At 41.0% G+C, this 26,401-nt stretch overlaps 1 protein-coding gene across 2 annotated transcripts in view; it reads left to right on the plus strand.

Moving 5' to 3' along the window:
• The window catches only part of PDE11A (phosphodiesterase 11A), a 464,603-nt gene that overhangs the window by 376,676 nt on the left and 61,526 nt on the right, over positions 1 to 26,401 (plus strand). For both annotated transcript variants that reach the window (XM_068543893.1, XM_068543892.1), the window contains exons 11-14: positions 175 to 321; positions 584 to 691; positions 15,134 to 15,243; positions 25,126 to 25,216. In XM_068543893.1, the coding sequence (XP_068399994.1) occupies positions 175 to 321; positions 584 to 691; positions 15,134 to 15,243; positions 25,126 to 25,216 (456 nt within the window). The remainder of the gene's footprint in view (positions 1 to 174; positions 322 to 583; positions 692 to 15,133; positions 15,244 to 25,125; positions 25,217 to 26,401) is intronic.

Consider the following 26,401-nt stretch of genomic DNA (forward strand, 5'->3'; position numbering starts at 1 on the left):
ATTAGCAGTTCAGAAACAAAAGACATTTCCAGCTCAAACTTTAGCTGTATCAGAGTGTAAGTGCAGGTCAGGTCTGATTTATGTGGCACGTCTGATAAGCAGGAGAGGAGAGCAAGATGAAGGGTTTGGGAAAGCTGGTGAACTTGGCTTGACTTATGTCTTCTGCTTTTGTAGGCAGCCAGCATCCCTTTGGTGTCAGAACTTGCCATCAACGACATACACTTTGATGACTTTTCTCTCGACGTTGACGCCATGATCACGGCTGCTCTTCGGATGTTCATGGAGCTGGGGATGGTACAGAAATTTAAAATCGATTATGAGGTAAGATGTTCTGTCATGGGCGATCCCAGGAGTGCACCTGGAACAACATGGTAGCCACTTTGAGCCTCAGGTTTCCCAAATATAAATTGGGGAAGTTAATACTTTCCCTGCACACCTGGTGGGATTACCGTGAGAATCGTGTGAGATGTTTGTGGAAGGACTTCGACGGTTGAGGGTTACTCAGACAGAAGGCATCATTTTGGTAATGGTCCACCGGAGATACATACAACTTCCTGACATAACCTTTCCCTTCCCATTTCAGACACTGTGTAGGTGGCTTCTGACAGTAAGGAAAAATTATCGGATGGTTCTGTACCACAACTGGAGACATGCCTTCAACGTGTGCCAGCTGATGTTCGCGATGTTAACTGTAAGTGTGTTCGGTGACAATGGAAGGTCATCTGTCATTTGTGAGGACCTACATACAGGCTTCCCCTTCACGTTCCCGTTTCTGTGACAAATTGCCCTGTGACTTATTTTATGTTGGAACTTACCTACCCTGGTGATGGGTGTCTATATTTCACAATGATCTCTGAGCTTTAAGGCTGTAAAATCACTGACACCTTGAAGCAGGTGTAGTCTTGGAATGATTGCTTTAGTCTCTTTTTAATGTTTTATCTTGGGAAACTGTTTTTTTTTAACAAAAGAAATGCTTGGATTTTCAAAGCAATCTTTTTGCAGAGGATATGGGGATGAATGACTAAACAAAGAGATCCACTGGATAAGACTTTCTAGGCTGGTAGAAAGCCAAAGAAGGGGTGTGTGAACATTACCCCCAGGGACACGGGAATCCTGAGAGATGCTTATCTGAGAGAAGGTCCAGGGAGACCCCGGGAAGGAAGGAGTAGGAGTGAATGCTCTCAGGGTTTAGGGGTACACTAGGCTTCAAACCTTTGCTCCAGATGCCGTAACTCAGTTAATGTGGCCAGTCTGTTTTAATGGAGACAGCCAGGGCAGCTGGCCAGACGTAAGCCTTGGAATTTAATCTAAAAGGAAATGTTTGTGGCAAAGACTGAAACAAAATCCTCTATTCACCTCCATTTGCTGGCAAAAAATAAAGCTTGTTTTGGTTTTATTTGCACTTACACTGTTAAGCTATCATCAAGTAAAATGGTTTCTGGCTTAAATATATTGGTTTCTTTGGCCTCCTGGTGACATATACATATATATGTGCCCATATGTGTGTGTGTAAACATATTTACCACACACAAAAAAAAGAGAAGACCTGTTTTGGATTCTCATAACATAAATCCAAATACCTTACATCTTTGCACCCAGATTAAAATTTAAACCCAAAAGAAGGAACTCCAAATGACATTTTCCTTTGGTCCACATGAAGGAAGACTTCTGTTCCTTCCTCATGAAATGTTCTGCCCCCTTCTCTGCCTACCAAAATTTTACTCATTCTTTAAAAGGCATTGATCTAATGCCAGTTTTCCCATGAAGTCTTTGCTTTCCATTAATCATCAGTAATTTCAGTAATCATCAGCAATCATCAGTAATTACTTACTTCTCTGCACTGTGCCTAGTACAACACATCTTTCTTTCTGCTGTGTATTTTAAGTTAAAGATCTCTCATTCTCCTATAAAGTAAGCAGCTTGAGGCTAAAGAGATAATTTGTTGTTCCTGCAATAATCTTAATTTATCTATCTGTTGAGATCATCACCAGCACCCTATACTCAATCATGTACTTGGTAGGTTTTCAACAAATTTGTGTTGGATTGACTTGAACTCAAATGCAAATGTAGCATAAGAAGATGAGACCAAAATGTCTTCATTGTTATACTCAAGGACTTGTTTTTTGGGTCCTCAACTGCTTAAGGAGCAAGGAGAATAACCTGGAAAAACTGGACTGGCCCCATCTCACTGTAACATACACCATGAAAGCAGCCAAGTGAGGAAGGAAGATGCTTTGAGCTGTGAGCCTTAATTGCTCAAGTGCCAAAATTACATGAAAAAAAACCCCAAAAAAACGCTTTCGTCTTGCTTTTCCATATCAGACCTCAGTAGACAAGGAATAACTTTCTGTATGCAGAGTTTATGTACATGGCTCACAGAGGACATTTAATAAAGAAATTATTAACCTGTTATTTTGGAAAACATATGGATCTGTGGTGAATTCCCAAAATAAGTAAGCGGGAACCTTGTTCAACAAAGGGTTAGAGATGTCAAAAGCAGAAATAGATTTTACGACAAGCCTTAAAATAATTGGGATGGGGGAAGCTGGCAAGAGCTTCGGGGTCAGGTGGACACTTAGGAGAAAATGGAATCCATACCCACTTTTCTTTGGTAAATGTTTCCACAATATGGACAATCTTGAACCTTTTCGAGAAATTGAAGACAGCAGAACTCTCAAACTATGTCAACCACAATGGAGGTACTCTTACTGCCAAAATATTTCAAGGGTATAGTTGTTTTTGCAAGTCCGCTCAGCAACCTTGAAGAGTATCACTGTTTGAGAAAGTCTGGGTTTTGTTTTTGTATTAATACTAGCTCAAAAAGGGAAGAATTCACTCTTAAAGTTCTCCTGGTTGGGGGTGGGGCTGGGGGGTAGGGTGGGCAGAGGTTGCAAAATAAAAACATGACTTTGGGAAAAATACATTGGTGAATGTTATTTTTTTCTCCCTCACATTGAATAGAATAGCCACATCTGGAAAAGATATTATTTTCTGCTCATTAAATGTTGCTGAACTTGACTAAGGGTTTCAGGAGGTTGAAAATGTCAACTTTTGTTTGTCCCTAACACAAGCAGTCTCCTCTCCAACTTGACCATGGGCAGCCTGGTTAATCAGAATTTTTTCACTGAGAAAATAATTATAGAAATAACAAATATTACTTGATCAGGGAAGAAAAAGTGAACTTAACTCCCTCATCAATTCTAACTTCTGGAATACGACCTCAGTAGGCAAAGTGGCAAAATGATAACCTACTTTTCTCCATGAGTGGGCACTAATGCTTCAGGTACTCCTGAAGACTGTTAGGGTCTTTCACTGTTTTGTTCTCATCAGTGATTTTATTTCCATTCTAGTTATCTCATATTCCATTTGCATGTGTTGAGTTAGAACCAAAAAATGAAAGTAAAAAATCATCATACATTAACCCCTGGATTCATTCATTCAGCCTGAGTCACAAAGCCAAGAAAGCGTGGCGCATGTGCACGAAATTTTCCTCTAGATGGCACTCCAAGGCAAAGTTTCCCAGCCAGTTGCCTGGAAAGTAGGAGGGGGTGGGGGGGGGGGGAACCTTACCAACATTCCCTGAAAATGCTTCTTTTCTTCTAAGACAAGAAATACTGAGACACACACGCCACACTCTTTTCTTAAAAGAGACACCAACAAAGCCAGTGTGTCTGAAAAGAGCCCCTCCTATCAAGACGGACCTGTATTAGGGCTGCCTCCTTGCCCGCAGAGGCTATTAGTGTGAATAGTACGGCACTCTCCATGTGTCTAACATCTGTGGGTGTGTATTTCTCCAAGCCCATTGTCTCTGGGAATGGGAGGATGCACATTTGTGTGTCATTGATGAGCAAAGTATGACACGATGTACAACAGAGCAAGCAAATTATACGTATAAGAACCGGTTTCCCAACCTTTCACCCTAAAATAATTTCAGACACAGAATATAAAGTTATTCATTCATTCATGAATGAATGAATTCATTCATTCATAATCATGTTTTGCAAAAGTATTCCACCTCATGTTTAGGTAACAAAGAGGTTTTGTTCCTTTAGAAATTAAAAAGAAAAAGAACAAACTGCATTGTAGGATAGGCAATTTGATGTATAAACAGTGGAAATTTAGTTCACTGGGAATCCTGTTAATGACTTATTAAATTATTAAAAGCCTCTGGCCTGAAATTCCAAATATTAAAATGAAAGCTTCAATCTTATTCTTTGCTTCTAAAGAGATATTTAGGTAGTTAAAATTTACCAAATATTTTTAATTCCTCGGATAAATGCAGTCTGCAGTGCCAGTTACTATTTGTGGTTAAAACAGGGAACAAAAACCTGCAGATAGATCAATAATAATTATACGAATTCTCTTTATTTATAGAAGCTTGTAGAATAAATATTCCAGCAAGCACATACATAATGAAAGACGATAAGCACATTTCTTACATGCACAATGTAGACCAGATACAGGAACCGACCATGCTTTTGTTTGTATTCTGTCAAATAAAAAGGCATGTGGTGATGCCAAGGTTGCAGAGGCGTTTTTCGGTTTTATAAATGATGTATGAGCTCTGACAGATTTAGTCAGATTTAATCTGACAGATTTCTGATATGGAAAAACAGGTTTCCTTAAGAGTCAGTATTCTTCACTATCCCATAAATGTACTCATTAGCACTTTGGGCCGCGCCCAGTATCCTGTAGGGCTCAATAAAGATTCACTGAATGAGTGGATTCAGCTTAGGGTGATATTATTCAGGGACCCATGCTGGTCAGTGTCCAGTTTTTCAAAAAACTATAAAATGATGAACAACTATCATTGCTAGAAATCTTGTTCTTTCTTCCTATCGCACTAAGGTTCAGCTAGGGTTCATATAGAATATTATGATCTTGTAGAATTCACTGGATATGAAAAGAGACGAGCACATGATCACATTAAAATTTATGGTGGTGCTGGCGGCCTGGTGCTGGTTGGGAATTGCAGTTAAACACTAATAATAACCAAGTATCGCAGCAAACACATTGACACCTCCTGACATTTACTGGGGGCTTCTTAAATCTTAAATGTGGAGGTAGCGCATTTAAGTCCATATTTGGGTTGTCAACAAGGTTATTTTCAGAGATAAGCCGAGCCATTTTACTGATAATTCAAACTAGAGAGCAGAAGGGACGTTTAGGAAGAAAAATCCGTCCTGTTCACTAGCTTGAGGATAATGTGCTGTCCTCTGTCTGCCGTTTGCAGGGAAGTCCTTGATTTTTGAGGTAGAAAATTCCTTCTGGAAGGAGATCTTAGAAGCACAGTTGTAATTCTTCCTCCCCTTCCAACCCAGAGAAGGACAGAACCAGTTGAATTTTCAAATAAAATATTTTTGCTCAATAACCAGAATCCTAATCTTGACGGAAATCTAGTTTCTTTGTAGACTGTAACGTTGGAAGGTACAAAGAGATCTACATGTTTTGTTCTGTAATTCACAGTAACAAAGTAACAAACAATAACAGTATTTATTATCATCAAACATCACTTTACATCGCATTTCCTTATCACTATAAGTAGTAACTAGTTATATTTACTTTAAAATAAATAGCAGCATTATCAGAATAATACAATAAAATCTGTATGTTAGAAACACCAATTCTTTAATCGTCATGTAGGTATATCTTGAATTCCAATGTAACTTCAAAGAAGGCAAATTTTTAATTTAGGAAAGGAGTGATTTTTAATGCTTTTGCAGAATATCAGCACTGGGCACTCTGGAGCTAATTAATTTGAATACTGTGTTTAAATTACATTTAAGACTCTGGCTTTTAATCATTTAAGAAGGGTTCTATTTTTACTCTCTCTGGCCACCTCTCAGAGCTCCAGTGAGGCACCCCATGCTTCTAGCTGACATTCCCTTTATCCACACTTATTTTACAAAAGGAAAAAGGCAAAGCCGCGCATACTTAATAACCTGGTGTGCTAATAATCAAACAAACAATTGGGCAGCAGGATAATGCAATCCATTTCCTCACACAGGAGAGTACCCTCCATAACTCACTTTAAGCGCTGCCATTCGTGAGTTATGGGTCATTCCCTTTCTAGTGAAAATAAATTCTCCCGCACCATCAGCCAGAGCTGAGTATTTTTCTTAGGACACGTAAATTGTAAAAGTGTATGAACATAATCATGCCGGTGTTTTAGGGAGAGTATAAGCTCTTGTCCATGGACACAGGCTTGTCAGGAAATGTTTGTGGTTTCAGGGCTGGGGCTGCCTACTTACAATATAGGATTTTTGATTACAGTGAATTTATTCCTGAGATTTTTACGGCGTTGGTAAACTGCTTAATCTGTCACTCTGTATTTTATGACGCCAGCCAAATCCTCCAGGTCAGGGAGACCCAGTCATTTTTCACAGCCTCCATTTTCCATGGTTTATGACTTAGTAGCGGCACCTTCTTGAGGCTGAAACTTGGCACCTAAGGGTGTCAAGCTGGGAACTTTTAAAAGTTTTTTTTCACTAGTCTCGTGTTTAATTTTAGCTCAATGATGCCTAATAAAAATTTGGGTAAGTTTTGAAGAGGCCTCATATTCTTGAAATTCATCAACCTGGCTTTTTTGTGGCACTTGGAGGGGACTGTCTGTCTGCACAATTAACGTGCACCAGGTGATCTGCTTCATTTTCTGTGCTCACACACCGCATGTTATATTATATTCAATTCACTCGTAATTTATCATAAAATATAATCCATATTTCTAAACATGAAAAAACATGCTATCTTTATCCAAAAAATCATAAAGCGCATATATTCTTAGTATTGCAAACTGAGTCCTTAAGAATCTAATATGGTTTTTCTTTTGTCTCTTTTTGAAATACAGTATGCATGCTACATACATGTAGCTTTGTTTTTTGTATTATCTAAATTGAAGTAAAAAACTCAATTTTTAAAGTCTTAAGATAGTTACTCTGAAATTTTCCTTTTACCGTTTGTATTTGTTTTCACACATTTTATCGAAATATGAAAGCAGAGATATATTGACTGATTTTTCTTTGACCACATCAAGACCTCTTGAGAATGAAATAAAGAGTATTGACAGATGCCAGAGGTTTGCCTTGAAATATTCTAGCAAACAAACAAAACCGTGCATGTGAAGAGATAGCTGAAACAAGATAGCGGAACATGGCTTCCTCCTGAAGTTAGGTAATGAGTACATGGGGGTTCAATACAGAATTCTATTTTTCATATGCCTTTAGCTTTACAAAATAGCTGATTTTATAAAATTAGGATAACAAGTAGGTTAAAAATTAAGTCAAGGAGGTGGTTAAAAAATAACTAAATAAAATTGATTACAATCAATTCATTTTTTAAAATTCATGCATCATCTACTCAAACATACATACTTGTACCAGTTTTGCTGCCTTGCCATTCTGAGACTTACAAGCATTTGCAATATCATTTGAGATTCAGAGACAAGTTGTGTCCAAAACATGACTTAGGTTTTGCAATTTGATAGTAAGTGCCTTCAGGAGCTTCTGGTTGTAAAAGAAAGTATGTAAGTGTAGACTGTAAGGTCTTCCCAGCTCTGAGCTTGATAAGGAAAGGATTATTGTGGACTTAAATCAGTATTTAATTAATGCCAAATCAATAATTGACTAATATCTTGAGAAGAAAGAGAAGCAAATTTGATCAAAACTATCCGACTCCCGTGGAAATCAGACAGACTACAACTGGTTTGTGTTGTTATCACGTGCTTTTGTGAAGGAGACATGTAAATATGGTGCTGGTGGTTGGTGGTCCCCTAACAGCTGGTAAGGTTCTGATGTCTGGACCTGAAAATGGGACTGAAGTGCCTCGTTTTCAGCCTAGCAGACCCAAATATTGGCAGACAAACATTTCTGTAAACGCCAAGGGAGTATGACCGTTAAATCTAGACGCTATGGTTTGTCCAGTAGGGTTTTTTCCCACAATGGAAGATTGCGCTTGTGTGAATATCTGTTCTTCTCCCCCTTGTGTTTTCATCACCCACTATCTCTGGTTGGCAAAGACAGGATCTTTTTTAAAAGGAAGATAGGATATGGCATTAAGCATAAATTTGTTCGTAGCACTCTTGGTAAGCAAATGAAATCTACTTCTATCTTAAAGCTTGAGAAAGTCCTCTGCCTAAAATCACTGCTTCGGAGCAAATTGAGTAGGTTGGTATCCATCAGCCTGCCCCCAAGATTTACATGTTGAGAGGTGGCCATTCCATCTTGAAGCAAAAAAACAGATCCCAAAAAAAAGCACGCTGGACTTGCTGTAAATGCCCATGAAGCCCAAACTTGTGGGCTTTATTCTCTTACTACTCTGATCCACTCTGATCCACTCAACTGGGATATGGACTGAATTGGGAGGGTGATTGAGGCACCCTTCTCACAGAACCTTCCGTCCTTGTTAGGAGATCTAAGTTTCAATGATAGACACCGCATGTGAAGGATGGCCTAGCACAGCTGGACCAGCCATCAGCATTGTAGTTGGGGACTTTCTTTAGAAGACCAACACACTTTGTATGTGGCATTTGCAATGAAACCCTCAACGAGCATTCTTTGGCTACAGTAAATTTGATTTTAATAATATACCAAACAAAAGCCCCAGACAGGGCCCCTGCAACACTGCATACCAGAAATTAAGAAACACCAGGAATTAAATGCTGCTTCTCTAAATGCTACCTTTCGGCCCCAAGCTCACATCACTTCTAAGGTATGAAGTCACGTTTAGATCAGTTGAGATATGATGACACGATTAGGGATATGGTGTGCAGATTCTTCTAGAGAAGGCACTTCCTTGAGAAACTATGTTCTTCCAAACCTCTTGGAATGGTCTGAGCAGTCCTCTTTGCTCTTCTAATCCAAGGAAAGAGAAAGATGAATGGGAGAAGAAAGGCTCTACAAAAGCCCATCATGCTCTCTCTTAACCTCAGCCAATCCGTGGAAGGCTCCACTGCAGTGCCTGCTGCCAGCATCCATGGAGGAGCATTTGGAGCCAAGGACCTTCTTCGGTTTGGAATTTCTGGGACCGTTAGGAATTTCCAGTACATCACTGGATTCCTTCCCTCTTAGTCCGCCATCTGCCAGATCTCAGAATCAACAGGATTATCCAGGAAATTCCTCGTCATTCAGTACCTCTGACAGCCAAGTTCAAAAAGAAACGTGAAGGCAGAATTTCTGGCATCACTTTCTCAGATTCCCACACCGTAGCTGCATACATGACAAGGGGCGTGCAGACCATGATGCACCGTCTCCAGAAACAAAGCAGGAGCTAGCCACTCTCACCATCACTTTCTGCCACAAATTGCAACTGATGTTGTGAGAGTTTCTCACTAGAAAAGGGTGCTCCATGGCACTGTTCTGGTTGGCACAAGGCATGACCAGACTATATGTGCAACAAGGGCCAGATGCAGCTGTCTTCCTTAGCTCTCTGTTCCAGCCTGCAATGGAGTAAATGCTGAATCAACATTTGCTCAATGAATAAATGAATGAATGGACACTTTTCAGGATGTCACTGTTTTATTCCAAGCTAGGACATGTTGATGAAACACGGGCTTATTTCTAAAACAAAAAAGAATTTACATACACACACACATAATGTATATGTATTCTAATGAATAAACGTTCTTTATGGAAATTTTGGGCACAAAGGAAAAAATTTTAAGTCATCTGTGATCCCACTACTGGTAATATTTTGATGCACATCCTCACTGGTTTAAGTTTTATGTTGACTAAGTGGTAGGAAGCTACTGGGTAGTTTAAGAAACCCTTCGAATCAATCTTATTGTTTGGGTCCTTTGGCATTCCAGTGATTATATGCTCTAATGGCTGGGAATAAGGTCATGCCAGTATACATTTAGCCCAGTGAAGGACTGTCACAGGAGACCTGCTCAGACGGTAGTCACAGGCTTTTCTGGAGAGGGTGACATGGGAACTAGCTCTATATGCCGTGGCTATCTCTTTACTTAGGTATATGGTATTCACTGCTTTACCATATACCTATATATTTCTGATATGGACCGTGGGGGAATACAGGTGAGAGGATAGAATAAAGTAGTGGTCAATAAAACCCATAATTATTGGATCAGGAGCAGCAAATATATCATTTTATTTGAAAATAAAAATAAAATAGAATTAAGCATAGGAGAAACACATTAAAATATACTTCCTGCTGCCACTCTGTTCTCTTTTGAAAGTATATTTTCTTCAGCAGGCAGTTGACTTTTTCTCCTCAGTGTGTGTTAGGTGTAGGTCAGAATGGATAGGACTAGAAAGAAGATGAATTAAGGTAGGGAGGGGCAAATGGGCACTTGGTGGCAGGTGGATACTTTTCGGGCCTGACAATTCTCAGAAACCACTTACCAGGCAGCTTTAAGTCACAGTCAAGAGATAGGTGCTGCTTCAGTAACTCAGGTACCACAGTCAAGAGAGGTAAATATGTTTCGTGTGACGGTGTGTGTGCTGTGCTTCAGGGATTCTTTATTCCGAGGATCCAGAGGTGGGCTCCATGTTCTTTGAACACCATAAAATCATAGCGTAATTTCAGGGAAGAAGGTCCATGGCTTTTATTAAACTCTCAAAACTATCCATGATACAAATAGTTTAAGAGCTAGATGCTGGGTTTCTAAGAAGGGACAGGGGTAGTGGGGGTGGCAGGAGTGGCTGCATAGAACCTTACAGGAAAATATAGTCCATCATATTATACAATGCGTGATAACTGATGGCTTAACAATGATTCAGGGTTTTGAACGTGAGTCTATTAGATGGCATTCGATTTTATCTTCCAATTAAATTTCTAGCTGAATTACCTTATTTTGACATTATCCCACCTCTATTCTTACTGTTCTAATTCATCAGCTAGTTCTAAACAGTAGCATTTTCACAGGCAACAATCTCTCTAAATTTCAGTGCATTTTCATTGTGTTTACAACACTGATTTCCAGAGTATCATGGATAATTATTTCATACTTGAGGGACTTTTAGGATTTACTTAGTAGTAGCAAGATCCAAACCCAACGAAACTGACTTACCTTTTCAAGGTGACAGAAATGACAGAGAAAGACATTTATATCCCCTCATCCTTTCAAAAATTATCCCAAAACAACAAGGAGAACAAGAAATGGACACAAATTCCACTTTTCATGGAGAGAGGATGCTTCGTAGATTAACAAAGAAAAGGAAGGTCCAACCCAAGTGCTTTCAGGGTGAGAGGGTGGAGGAAGGGGTACACATGAGAAACAATGTCCCCCCAGGAGCTGTCAAAGCACAAGAACCAGAGGCATCAGATACCACAAACATGGGGCGAGCGGGAGTGAGGGGGTAATGAAAACACTGAGTCCCCAAGTCTCCATCCCCTCTCCATGTAGTCAGAGAACTACTCTTCCCCCATCTATTCAGGAAGCCAGAGTATTTTCCAGAGAAACTGAACCCAAGACTTGGGGACACCAGTACAAGAAAAGTTAGCGTGAGGTGCACTTTGAAAGTAAGAGAATGAAGTGAAAGTCTTACATCCTCAAAGGTGAGAAGCTACATACTCTTTTCTCAGGATGCCAACACCTGTGTTCACGCCATTACCAAGCACGAGATTGGAAAGTCCAGAGGAAGTGAGTTTAGATACTGCCACATGGGGACCTGCAGCAGGACCAGCTGGCCGTCTGCTAACCCTGGGGTGAGGTTAGCCATCTACAGACACCATCCCCAGGTGCACGTGTGTGGCGAGCGTAGCAGTGCTTTACTCTTCCGTGAGTAAGTAGACTACCAAGGATACCAGGCATTTGAGGAAACCACCAAATACAGAGACAAGGAGTTCAGAGGAAACAGACAATTCAGGGAACAAAAGAGAATTTCAAAGGAATTATAATTAATATCTTCAAAAGAAGAGACCATAGTGCATCCATGAGAGAAGAATAGCATGCTATTAGAAAAGGAGCAGCAGACAGGAAAATGCTTATAAATTTAAAATATTATTACTCCTGGAAAGTAAGGGGAGAAAAGTCAATATGGGCAATGGGAAAGAAGAGACAAGAAAATAAGGAAATTGTACCACAATGTTCATTGCAGCTCTATTTACAATAGCCAGGACATGGAAGCAACCTAAGTGTCCATCGACAGATGAATGGATAAAGAAGATGTGGTGCATATATACAATGGAATATTACTCAGCCATAAAAAGAAACAAAATTGAGTTATTTGTAGTGCGGTGGATGGACCTAGAGTCTGTCATACAGAGTGAAGTAAGTCAGAAAGAGAAAAACAAATACCATATGCTAACACATGTATATGGAATCTAAAAAAAAAAAAAAAAGGTTCTGAAGAACCTATGGGCAGGACAGGAATAAAGACACAGACATAGAGAATGGACTTGAGGACACAGGGAGGGGGAAGGGTAAGCTGGGACGAAGTGAGAGAGTGGCATGGACATATATACACTACCAAATGTAAAATAGATAGCTAGTGGGAAGCAGCCGCATAGCACAGGGAGATCAGCTCTGTGCTTTGTGACCACCTAGAGGGGTGGGATAGGGAGGGTGGGAGGGAGACCCAAGAGGGAGAAGATATGGGGATATATGTATATGTATAGCTTATTCACTTTGTTATACAGCAGAAGCTAACACACCATTGTAAAGCAATTATACTCCAATAAAGATGTTTAAAAAAAAAAAAGGAAAAGAAAATAAGGAAATCAATACAAGAAGTCCAATGTCCAACCAATTGGAGTGCCATTCAAATAGGACAGAAAAAATAGTGAAGTAGAAATTACTAAGGGAAAAAAAAAGATTACAAGAACATTATACTGAAGACAATGAGCCTTCAGATTGAAAGGGTTTATCAAGCAATGATGGGGAAAAAAGTCCCAAACCAAAGCAGATTTTTTGTGAAACTGGCAAACCCCAGGCATAGAGAGAGGATTCTAAAAGAGAGAAAATCAAGTACCATTCAAAGGATTAGGAATAAGAATGATTTATACTTCTTAAAAGCAACTTTGGAAGTTAGGAAACATTAGAGCAGTCCTTCGAAATTCTGAGTGAAAATGTTGCAACCCAGAACTGTTAGGCAAGCCAACAACTGAGTAGAAGAATAGATTAAAGACATTTCAGTCATGCAAAGCCTCAAAAACATCAACTTCTTCAATGTAAAAGAAATATTAACACCCTTTCTCATGAAGCCACGGGCAGATGTGTTCCCGCAAACTGAGAGAGAAAAACAAGGAAAGAGAAAGATGTGGGATGCAGGAGATAAGAGACCAACCCCAGGAGGGGGAAGCTGGCAGCAGACAGAGAATCCAGACCAAAGAACAGCAGCAGGCCAAAGCAGGTAATCCCTGGGACAGGAAGGGATCTAATAAAATGTGTGACTGGAGAGTTGTACAGATATGAGTCGACTTAGATGTTCAAAGAAATCTTAACTCCAGGAAATGAAAACATTTACATAACAAAGGAAACAATAATTGGATACCTAACTGGCTCCGCAGCGAATAATATTTAGAGTGACAATCAGGTAGGCACTGTCTGAGACCCAGGGCACATAAGTTTCTTTGTGCCTCAGTTACCTCATCTGAACTGGTGGATAATAAAATTCCTACATCACAGGTCTGTTATGAGAACTAAGTAAGTTAAACGGTTGTAATTCTCTTAGGACAGTGTTGGGCACACAGGAAGGATGAATAACCAAGTGCTAATAATATGTGTCTACTATACAGAAATATGGAGGAAAATACCTACCAAATTAGATAAAAAAGGAAACTGAAGGTGGTTGCCTTTGGGAATCAGGATAGGGGAAGGATGAGGGACCATTGTTTTTGGTTCTAAGTCTCTTACTACAACTTGAATTTTTAAAAACTATTACAGGTAATGTCTTAAATAGAATAAAATTAACTTAAAGCCAACAGCCAACTCCAAATTTTAAAATGAAGGGCACACACAGCTTTAATATGGGCTACTTTATCCTCCCCAGATAACTTATTAACATTCGCATTTGCTATGCAAATGAAATTATACATATTTCTAAGTGTATCAGTGGGCCCAACTCAATCTTTTAAAATAAAATTGTCAACACAGAAACTTTATTATTCAGTTATTTCTGCAATAAAAACATAATTAACTAAAAAACAAAGTGTTCATTGCTGTAAGAGAAGTGTCTTAGGATCCTAGCTAGTGATGTTAGATGTGGAGAAAAAACACGCATGCAAAGGGAAGCAATTTGAACTCTACCTTTCCCCTCCTCCTGCCCTCTGATAAAGATTTTAATAAGTAATGAAATGGGAGACTTACAAAGTAAGAGGGGGAGACATAAAGGCCTTAGATCAAGAAAATACATAGACCTGCTTTTCCATAAGTTCACTTTCTCTTCTAAACTAATGAAAGGACAGCAGGAACCAGAGAACCATTTTGGCTCCTGATTATGTAATTACATCACACTGCCCCCCAGAGATATTACACCACACCCATGCATTTCACGAGCAAGCTACCAGAGGGTAATAGAAAAAGAATTCCATGTAATGGATACTCCACCTGATCCTCATTCTGGGTTGCCTAATCCCCTGCCAAATTCTAGTTTTCAAGACACTCACTGCCTTGCTATCCGTATAAATTTCATCTGTCCTCCAAGCTAATATGAATTAAGATTTTTACAAGATAACTGCTAAAATATCATCATGTAACAGTTTGAGTACTTCTAAGTTGCTTCTTTTAATATATATATGTTTTAAAGGGGGGTTTTCTTTTGCCTGCTTTCATTTGAATGGCAGCTGGTGGATATAGCATTCAGTTCTAAATTCACAGCCCCTTCTCTCCCCTACCCCTAGACGCTCATCATTTTGAAATGTCGAATCACAAAACACATTTTGCTCTGGGCCTTTGCCAAACTGTCACTGTATCTGGACAGCACAGCCTCTTCTCCAAAAAGGGAACAAAATAATCTGAACTCTGTCCTGGTGTGCCAGCCAGTGAAGCTAATTCATCACCTTGGGGACCCTGGGCTGTGCAACTGACCACCCAACTCACTGGTCGCGGGGGTGGCAGTTAATCATTCCCTTGAATGACGTGGGTATGAAAACAAGAGCTGATGGCTGCTCAGCAGACGAGCCTTATCCGTCCTGCCTGCCCTGAGCAGTGACTGTTGCCGTTTTTCCATCTTCCCAGACCGCCGGGTTTCAAGAGATTCTGACCGAGGTGGAAATTTTAGCCGTGATTGTGGGATGCCTGTGTCATGACCTCGACCACAGGGGAACCAACAACGCCTTCCAAGCTAAGTAAGTGTTCTAATTGTTGTTATTTTAATGCATTTGCCTTTCTGTTCAGAGGCAAAGGTGACGAGTGCTAAAGAGTAAAGCATTAATTTCTGGCATCCGAGGCCAAGGCCACGCAGGCTTGGGTGCCTGTGTCAACAGGGCTCATCCATCTTTATAATTCCTTATTCTTCTTTTAATTGCAAATTTGCCCTTCATGTCATGCTTGTTGATTTGGTCTGTCTCTGCTGACCTCAGTCAGATAACAAAGCTCAGATTTTAGAGGGTCTATTTTTTTATTCTCCCAGAATGTCTGCCTTCATGGCATTATAAGTTTCTTGGATTTGCTACTCTTGAAAGCTGGTTTTGAGACTATTAAAATAAAAGTGGAAATTTTATGAAGCAAAAGATCTCTTCCTTCCTCAATAGAATTTCTTCCAGGTTCTTTTGATGTTGGGTATGTAGAAACTGCAGTGAAATAGAGTGACACAGAAGGCAGAGGGTCCCCGGTCCTGCCAGGCCTCATCCTACAGAACGGTGGGAAACAAACAAAGGAATTCCACCAGTACAGGTGATGTGAGGCACGTAATGCTCGTGGACAAAATAATCTGTCGCTGAGCAAGTAGGACTGGTCCAGATAGCCATTGCTTGGTGGCTCACAATGTGGCCAAGGCCACAGAACTTATGGGTGCTGGAGATAAGACCAAAACCCAGGTCTCCTGGCTCTCGTATTGAGGTTACAGTTTAATGTGCTTTTTACTACCTGTCTGCAAACAAAGTGATATGAGACTTCAGAGGCTAGAGAAAAACGTTTGGGGATGGAGGGACTAAGGAAGGCTTCAACAAAGAGGTAAGATCAGCTGTCAGATGACCAATTTCCAAGCCTGCGGAGCAGGTCTGCCCCTATAATCTGAAACCCCAGCAGCCCACTGTGTGTCAACAGGTACCTTTCAGCTCGTCACTTGTTTTGTTCCCCAAAACACCTACCTACTGAGGCCTTGGGGTCCTGGGCCCTTCTATTTGCTCCTGATCTCGCAGATGAATATTGATTTTGTGTCCCTCTATCTGCCTTGAATGCAGTAGCCCATCACTTCAACCTGCTCTTCTCCATGTCCTATAATTTCTTGACCCTCTTACCTTTCTGTGACAGTCACTCTGCAAAAACTCAGCCCTGGCTCAATCTAGCAATTTAATTTCTTGCTCTTCTGTCTAGACTTTTAAAGGCTTTGGGAGAAAGTGTCACAGTTGTGAGTTTAGGGCATACCCAATATGTATTCTCCCAACTCGCTAGGTGCTCAGTCCTCCCCACCAATCTTTCTGGGTCCCTAGCCAGTTCCGTCCCCCACTGTTGTCAGCAGTTATAGATACCAAATGTTCTCTCTTCCTAAACCACCTCCTGTTCTACCCCCCTCCCCCGCGCCACTCAGCAGATCACCTTGCTTCCTCCTTCACTGAGAAAATTGAGGCCATCAATCGAGAACTCCCTCAATTTCCTCCCCTGCCATGAACAAACTTATCTGTCTGGCCCCATCCTTTCCTCCTTCCCTCCTATCTCAGTGAAAGGGCTGTCCTTCCTCATATGTGAGGCTAATCCTTCCACCTCGGCCTTGGATCCCTTCTCCCTCCCTCCTCCGGGACCTTGCTCCATCAATCTTCCTTTCTCTACCCTGTATCTTCCTTCCCCTGTCTACTGGCTCTCAGCATCCTATCAATACGAACAGTTGTCCCCCATCTTGAAAAACCCCACCTCCATCCCGCTTCTCCCTCAAGCTTCTGCTCTATTTCTCTTCCTTCCTTTCCAGCCAGTCTTCTTGGAAAGTTGTCTGTTCCTCGTCTTCACTTCCCTCCCACATGGCTTCCAGTTCTGCCCACCAGGGGAGCGGCCCTCAGTAATGCCACCAATGAACAACCCCTTGTCCCAAAGCTGTTGGACACTCTTACTGTCCTTCTTTCTTGACCCTTCTTGCCATGAGACACATTTTGCCACTAGAGCTCCTCCTCCTTCCTAGAGCTCTCTCTCTTCCTCTGTCTGGGAGAGGAACACCTTCCAACCACCTTTCTAGTCTTTCTTCTCAGTTTGCTGCAAGGCCTCTCTCCTCCTGCCCCAGGCTTCGCTGGGCGTGTTCTCTCCTGTTGTGCTCCACGTTAGCCTTCTCGCTGGACCTCCACCCACCTGCTGCCCAGCCCCAAGCCCATACCTTTGGACCATAATTCTCTGCTTATCTCCACACACTTATTCCAGCTGCTTGAGGAGCACCTCCTATTTGAAGTCCCACAGTCACCCCAATCCCAGTCTCTCCCTTTTTCTCTTACTCTCTATCCCAGTGAATGGCACCACCAGAAATCCGCAAGTCACCCAGATTCCCTCCTTAGCGCCCCCCAAAGTCGACATCTCTGCATTCTTAAAGTAACCACTGCTTCTTTTGCATCCCTCCTGGATTGCTACAACCAACAGCCTAACTCTTCTCCTCCAGTCTTTCCCCCTTGGCGCTCCAGAATGCTCTTTATAATTCACAGAGCTGATCAGATCACTCCCCTGCTTAAAAGACGTTCACTGGCCTCTTGTAACTTTCAGGATCATGTTCAGATTCCTTAGTTTAGCCCTTAAGGCCCTTTTCAATCAGGCTCCTGCCCATTCCTCTGGCCCAGCAGTCACTCCTGCCATCCCACCCCCACCCAGGCATCCAGGTTCCAGACACAAGGGGCTACTTAAAGTGCTCTATGGGGTCTGGCTAGTTCCCTTCTCTCTGCTCCCAGTCGGCAGTTCCCCTGCCCAGAATGCCCTTCCTCTTCTTCTTTCCCCCAAACTCCTCTAAAAGCACCACCCCCAAGGTTCTATCTCTGATGTACCTTCCCCTTGTCAATTTTCTGTGCCCACATCATGCCCTGGCTATGCTTTTCCAAAAGTGTGTATCTCACACCATGTTAGTTGCTGATTTACCGGTGTGTCTCCCCTCTTCTTGAGTCCCTGTGATGTGTACAAGTACCAGGAGCATAATAAACCCACAAGGAATGTTTGCTGAGTGAATGAATGAATGACAAATGCATGAATGGATGACGTTTTAACTATTTTAATATTGCTTTTCAACAAAGTTTCCTGATTTCTTCAACAAGTGCAACCTTTCATAAGATTATTATAAAACACAGTTTTTACACACAACAGTTTGATGTTGTACTAAAAACAATAGTGTCCCTGGGGCCTACTGAAGGGTAAACTGTGCACACTTTCATTATAGGGTCTGACGATTTTTTAGGTTTGAGCCCCTGTGCCTGCATTTCGTTGCTATTATTATTTTAGGATACCTCTCTCTGAGGCCAATGGCATCATTGTCACTGTGTCTTCCTCGAGCAGCCTCCCTCCAGCCGCCTACCATTCTGCCACTTATGCATAAAGAATTGTATCTATAAAACAAGAGTGAGCACCTTGTGGGTTCTTTTAAGAGTCAAGTGCACAATATATGTACCCAGATAACAACAGCCCCCGGCCTGGAGACAGCCTCTGTGTCACACTGAGAGAGCCAGCCCTCCTTGCTAGTTGACCTCTTAGCTCTTTGGACCAAGAGTACACATCTAATCCAAACCCAGCTAATCATATTTTATCTCCCAGGAATTTGGACTTGGATTACCATGATATTGACTCAGGTAGCTGTTGAGGTCTAAGCTGCACATAGACTTGGAAGCTGAGGCTGCCATTTGGGGAAAGCTGTGATGACCACGTCCCAAGTGGATAAAAGAAACAAGAAAGCAAATCTGCAGGGAGGAGAGAAGAGGAAAGCCAACATTCAGAGAGAAGCAGAGATTATACTATCCTAGAGAAAGACAGAGGAAAAGCAGACTTGATCCCCGGTTTTCCATATCCCTACTCCTGTTTCCGAGAGACCCAGCCGTACTTGTGACAATGGGCCTTACTCAGAGCTCCTGGCATCATTTAGTCAACGGGTTTCTGTTTTGTTTTATTTTTGTTTTTTAGTGAAGCTGGTTCTAATTCATTTCTGTTCTTTGCAATGGATGGTCCCTGAGACAATAAGAACTACAGTTTGTTTGTTGTTTACTATCTCATGTGCTCATCAACTTCCTTGTATGTAGATATTTTTGTCTCCATTTTACAGATGGAACTGGGCCTCAGGAAAGTAAGTAACTTGCCCAAATTCATACATCCAGCATGTGGCAGAGTGGTGTTTGGACCTGGGCTATCTGACTCCAAAAACCATTCTTTAACCACTTTATTCTACTCTCTTTCATGACTTTGTGATATTTATTTTAGCCCTTTGAGCTTCCAGTTTATTGGCGGACTTGCCATATATGTGAACTCTGGAAAACTAAGATATATTTTGACATCCAAAAAATCAAGATGTGGAGCCAAAAAAATCATAGAACACAACTAGACCTTGGTAGTCATATTTTTCAGTGCCTTAATTTTTAGAAATTGGAAACTGAGGTCCCCAAATTTCAAGTGACTTGTATTATAATGAACAGCTTTCACACATATGAGATAGATATTAAGTCTCTGATACCAGAATTCAAAATTTTTTTTGCATCCTCATACCACATGATCAAATCTACCTGTTCCAAGATGGTCTGACGTGTTTCCTCACAATGATCGATCTTGTACACAAGTTACCAGCTCATGGGATGTCCATCAGCCCTGCCTCTTAACTGACAGTCACTTTTTTTTTTTTTTTAATTCTTTATTTTATTTGTTTATTTTTGGCTGTGTTGGGTCTTCGTTTCTGTGCGAGGGCTTTCTCCAGTTGCAGCAAGTGGGGGCCACTCTTCATCGCGGTGCGCGGGCCTCTCACTATCGCGGCCTCTCTTGTTGTGGAGCACAGGCTCCAGACGCGCAGGCTCAGTAGTTGTGGCTCACGGGCCCAGTTGCTCCGCGGCATGTGGGATCCTCCCAGACCAGGGCTCGAACCCGTGTCCCCTGCATTAGCAGGCAGATTCTCAACCACCGCGCCACCAGGGAAGCCCGACAGAGTCACTTTTGAACTTAGAACACCAAAGGCCACCACCATGCAACCTCAGTTAAATTTTTTTTCAATAAATGCTGAAAGAGACCTTTTTACATCATGATGAAGGAACTACCTTTTTATTGATTAGAATAAGATTTATTCAGCAAGTGCGCCATTGTTTAGGAAAATCCCTAGAAAGAAATCTATATCCTTATTTCCTTATTTGCTCCCCATTAATTGAGTGCTCTCTAAGTGCGAAGCACTGTGCCAGGCATTGTGTGGGAAGTATAATAGTCCCTTTCCTTAAAGTACTCAGTCTAACTCCAACCTTTCAAGTGATTTGGAAATGGGATTTAAATGCACCAATTATTATGTGGCAAAGCATATGCTACCTTTTTTTTCCTATATAAGGCTATAAAGAAACAAGAGACATTTAGCAAGAGACAAATTACTATATAAAATGCAAAATGCCTCTACAATAAAAAGTTGTGATTTTAGTTATAGCACAGTATGATTTATTCTCTTAGCCTTTCTGATAAGTGAACCTTTGCATTTTCATGCTTTATTCTTAATTTTAAAGTATTGGAGTGCGTGCAGTGAATGATCGATAGGTAGACAGGGCAGCGATCCCACGGTGCTTTGAAATTACTCTGTTAACACCGCTCTCCTGTTTTCTCCGGGGACAGCGTTTCCCACTCAGCGCCCTCCCTATTACAGCTGCCCCTGATGATTAAATATCAGTACCGAGCAGCTTTGTAGTATATTCTCCTAGGAGACTTCTTCTATTCATTTCTAGCATAATCTCTTATACTCATTTCTTGGGAATGAAAACCCATCTTGTCGCTTTCAGCCAGGTCCCAGAAGTGAAATACGGGGGCGCATTAATCTGCCATGACAGCCTAATCCCATTCCTCGCCACCTCCCAACAATTCTCAATTTCCTAATTACCTTTCATGGTTTTCCTTCTGAAAGTTTCCTGTCTTTTCTGAAAGCCATGGCAGCACACTTCCATTGTCTCTTTTTCAACGAATATGCATATCTAGGGAAGTTATGAAGGTACATAGTTCATAGCTATGCAGGTTCCTTTTACACGCTTATTTTTGGTGCCTGTGCAAAGTGCTGGATGCCTATGGGGGACAGAATTTTCACGCTGACTTTTCTTTTTAATAAGTTTCTCCTCAGTGTGCTGCCTGTCTAAAAATTAAAAACTTCAGTATGTTGGGATGACCTAATCAATAATGAGCATCATGAAAGATCACAGGTATAAATCTTCCTGTGCTTAAGGGATCTGGATTCTCTTCTGCTCTCCTTCTCTCCCCCTGTCTCCACATACCCTACATGTATATGTAATATTTTCACAATTACAGTGCGTGTGCCCCGGGGCTACTGATGTGATGGATTTACTTACCACAGACAATTAAAATGAGGTGTGGTGCTAAAGTCAATTTTTTTCCACATGTGATTGATTTGAGGGTTTTTTTTTCACATTTTACATGAAAAATGACAGTATGCCTTTACATAAAGTACATTACATGAAAGACATGTCCTCTTTTTTAAAAATGGTTTTATGATCAAGTAAGATTGGTCAGTACTGCATATTACGTCCCCTTCCTGCAGAATCACAGTGCATATTTTCACATATAGATGCCACCGAGAAATCCTATAATAAAGAAACAGTTTAACTTTTTAAACCCAGCATTTCCCAAACATATTTAACCACGGGACCCTTTTTATTTCTGCCTGTAATGCCATTTAACATTCCAAAGAACTAGTATTCTGTAGAATACATTTTGATAAAGTTTATCCTAACAGATAGATTTTAATTTTTGCCACTTTTATCAAGTTTTCTGACCATGGACTTCACTCTTGCGGTCCTAGGAGGTTCATAGCATGTGCATGAGTAATGGCAGGTGTAGGCGCATTCTCAGTGAGCCTTGGACTGAGAGAGAAAGCACCAGGATGTCTTGCAGTCTTAGAAAATCTGACAGAGACCAAACCTAGTAATGTAAATAGAGGAACCATATGGAATTGGAAACATTCTTGCTTAGATGATCTCATTCTAGACAAAAAAAGTAGAGTTAGTATCATGCTCCATCCTGTGAATGCTAAGATGGCACCTTGCTTGCAGAAAGGTGACATCGTAAGTGCAAGTCTCCTGCGCAGTTATAGGGGACTGTGAGCTTCCTGAGGGTAAGAGCCATGTCTTCTTTATCTTTGTATCCCACATGCCCACAGCCTCGCATTGCAGTAGTCATCAATCCTTATTAGGTGAATGAATGAATCAATCAATCAATCACAGTCTCTTCATAGCATTAGTCTGGTTCTGTTGCAAAATCTACATATTTGTGATTAAATCAGTATTGTGTGAGGGTGGGGACAATGTAAGACAGAATTACTAAAAGGAACAAAGAGAATGTGAGGATGAAGATGCTCAAACCGTGGGCCATCAGATGCATTTGCACAAACACCCTGAGAGTCCTCTGATGAAATGCAGCAATTCAGAATCCACGTGGATCTGGGGCAGAGGAGAGGGCAGCATAGGAGGCACCAGTGTTTTTGTTACAAGGTGTCCCCTGGTTAAAGGAGGAAACATCCTACTCATCCTGAAAAAAGAAAATATTTAGTGACTTGTTAATCACGTAGCTGATTTAACTTTGTGAGGTCTGCTAAACCAACCTGATAAAGGAAGAGATGATATTTTGCATCTTGACCCTACTTTACATCAATGACTCTCTTATCAGGATTCACACCAGTAACTGGGGCACATCTGGCATGGCTAGTTAATAGAAACAAATCACAGGAATCTGAGCCTGTGGTTAGCGGTTATACTAGAAGAATTCTGAATTAAATTTTGAAACCTTCTTTCATTGATGACACAGCTTGGCAAAAATGGAGAACTGAATATCAGAAATGTATAAGTTATAATTATCTTTCTCATTATGTAATGAGAAAAAGCTTCACAATTTGGCTTCCAGTCTAGAACTGGTACTTACTAGCTTTGTGACCTTGGAAAAGTAGCATAACTTCTCTGAGCCTTGGTTTCCTTATCTGTAAAATGAGAAAATAATACCTATTTCATGGTTGTTGTCAGGACTAGAAGAAGTAATATATTAAGGTGTTAATATGTTGCCTAGTTCATGACAGGTACTTCTCATGAGAGCTATTATTATTAATAACATTATTTTAAAATGTTAACACACTTATTATTGTCAACCTTCAGTTTGAACTATAATCTCTAGACATACCACCACAACCTTATTAGCCAAGCAACTAATATTTTTTAAGCACCTACTCCATGCCAGGCATTTGGATTTGACATGCATATAAAACATCGTAGAATTTCAAAAGCCAAGACAAATACAGCTAAGACACAATACAGTGTGCATTTTGAAAAATGTATTTTCATAAAAATGAACTCTATGTTAGAAAAATAGTGACTAACATTAAATATTAATCATTTAATGCTAAGATTAGCCTAACAAATTTTCACGTATTAAATGATATAGATTAAGGCAAGATTTAAAGAAATAACACCACCTGATTAAAGTCTAGTACGCTGCTTACTAACCCTATTCCTAATAACCCCTAATCCTGCTGTTTTATTCCAACATGTGGTCAGCTCTGAGCCTTTCCAGAGATCACAGGTCCCCTGCACCCCCAAACCGGCCATGATCTTGGGCCGCCTCATGCTGGAGCTAGAGGGCACCTTATGACTGAAATCCCTCACGTGGCATTACATGCAGTCTTTGCTCCTCTCACTAAAAGGGCAGACTGTGATCTGGCAATCCCTGGCATTTCCAGGTTAAGGCCAAATTGCCCTTTCAGTGTCCACACTCTCTGCAATTAGCAAGAAGGAACACAAGGACCTTCATGGGTCCTCGGCTGCCGTCCCATGACTGTCCTTTAAACCATAGGATTCTCGGAATGTCTCTCAACTCTTAAGATGCTCTAAATGCTACTTCAGGAGAATTGGAAGTGAACACACTGGAACATTTTAAATGAGCACTTGCCAAATTGACATTGTTGAGGAATGGGTTGTTCTACATAAGCAAAATATACAGATAATTCAAAATTATCCTTTCAAGTATCAATTAACATTTTATTTACTTAAAATGGAAATATCTATGTGTTTTAACTGTTGATTAATAATTAGTATAGACTACAATCTACTACATGGCAGGCGCTTTGATAGGCACTTACAAGTATTTTATTGTATGCTCCTAAATAACAAGTGAGGTAGAGAGTATTATCATAATTTTAGAGACAAAGAAACTGATTCTTAAAGCAACCAAGTAATGACCTGAAACTATTACCGAGAGCTGAGTTCTGACTCCAAATCCAGGGAACTTTCTGGAGTTCGACATTGAGATATCATAGTGTGACTGTAGGTTGGAAAACCATAGTAGAAGCTTGTCGACCTTACATGTAAAGCAGATTAAATGGGTTCTGCATAATATTCACAAGGTCTTTTCCCATGGAGCCGCAAATGCATTTGGTATATGACATTCGTTTTGGACACTCAGAAGCTTTATAAGGTTTAGTTCATGAAGCCTATCCTGATCCCCAAAGCCAGGAATTATGTCTCTTGTCCTCAGATCATCCAAAGCACTTTGACTGGACCTGGAACATTTTCTGTGGTATTTATATTATGTGCTCTGTGCTTTATTTTCCCTTAGGACCACATCTCATCTCCCTTACTAGTCTGTAAATTTCTTAGCAGCGTGGGCTGTGTCTTTTTCATGGTCGTATCATCCACAGCATCTAGCCTAACACAGAGAAGATTCCCAAAACGTTTACTTAATACATTCGTGAACTACACAGGTGGTTACCTGAGGATGTATCTGCTCATGGTCCTTTGCAGAAGCAGGAGAAACACGTTGATCCAAAGAGCCAGTGTCGGGGGATCGTCGACGGGTGAAGGGCCTTGGTCACTCACACATCTGTCTTCTTTCAGGAGCGGCTCTGCCCTGGCCCAACTCTACGGAACTTCTGCTACCTTAGAGCATCACCATTTCAACCACGCCGTGATGATCCTTCAAAGTGAGGTACAGACCTAACATTCTGCTTCTCCCCTTGAAAGAAAACCAATGAAATGATGTTTCCTACTTCTCTTTCTTTGCAGTGCCACAGGAAGATGCAGAGAATGGCACTCTTGGACCTTTTCTTTGTGGCTTTTTAAAAATTCTTTCAGACGCCTGACCAAGGACCTTGTTCAAATTCGTCCTGAGCTGATTCATTTGGGTTTTATTATTGGTTAGGAGGCTTTTCAGATTCACTTAGCAGAGCAGACTGCCACAGCTTGTCACCAGAGCATGGCCTTACCTTTCTTAACAATACAGAAGCCCACTAACAGATCCAAGTAGTGAGTGGCCCAACATCTCCATTTTGTGAAACCCATTTAAAAAGATGGTAGAAGCAGAAACAGGGTGAGAAAGTTACACTTTATTCGCATAATTGAGAAACCTATAAAAGACAAGAGAACTTAAAATTGCTGGTGGGACCGATTTGAAAGTGAGAACTGCAACTAAACTTGAGACCCAGGGCTGCAGCCATATGCCTTATTTTGCTCCATGTGGCATTGCAGGAGTTAGAAGTAGTTGGTCTTTTATACTTCTAGCTCTCCATGGACAAAAGGTAAAACAGCTAACTGACTCTGGCTGAGGCGTCTGAGTTTGAAATTGCCAAGAAAGGATCTGCTTAATTTTCTGCAGGCGTACAGACTTTTTTTTGAGGCCAGGAAGGGATCATCTGTTCCCCATTATTTGTCAGTTCTCTAGCTGTGCCATTAATTATTATTATTATCATCATTAAGGCCCTGCTTTGCTGGAATAGCATCATTAAATATGGAGGTTTTTTCCTCCAGCCTATCTTGAGAAAGAGTGTCTTTTGCAATATCGCGAAAGCCTTCTTTGACCCCATAAAGGAGAGTCAGCACTCCGGAACCTGAGTGCAGCTGCAGAAGGCAAACCCGCTGGGGGAGATGTATTTGCAGTTGGGAATGAAACATCAAGGGTCAGGCTCTCAGTAACTCTGACAGAAACCAGTATCCCAGCATCTGTGGCTCTGGAATTTTCCTATGAAGGCCATGTTTTAGCTGCATGCCGTGGCAGAGGGAAGTAGGAACAGGAGGAAACTGGGGTCAGACTATCTTTTCTGTACTGGTAATATGATGGGTTTACACCCCTGAGGCCAGACATTCTCACCTTTGTAATAACAGATTATATACAGGA

This window comes from Eschrichtius robustus, chromosome 5, assembly GCF_028021215.1.
Source record: "Eschrichtius robustus isolate mEscRob2 chromosome 5, mEscRob2.pri, whole genome shotgun sequence".
Lineage (NCBI taxonomy): Eukaryota > Metazoa > Chordata > Mammalia > Artiodactyla > Eschrichtiidae > Eschrichtius > Eschrichtius robustus.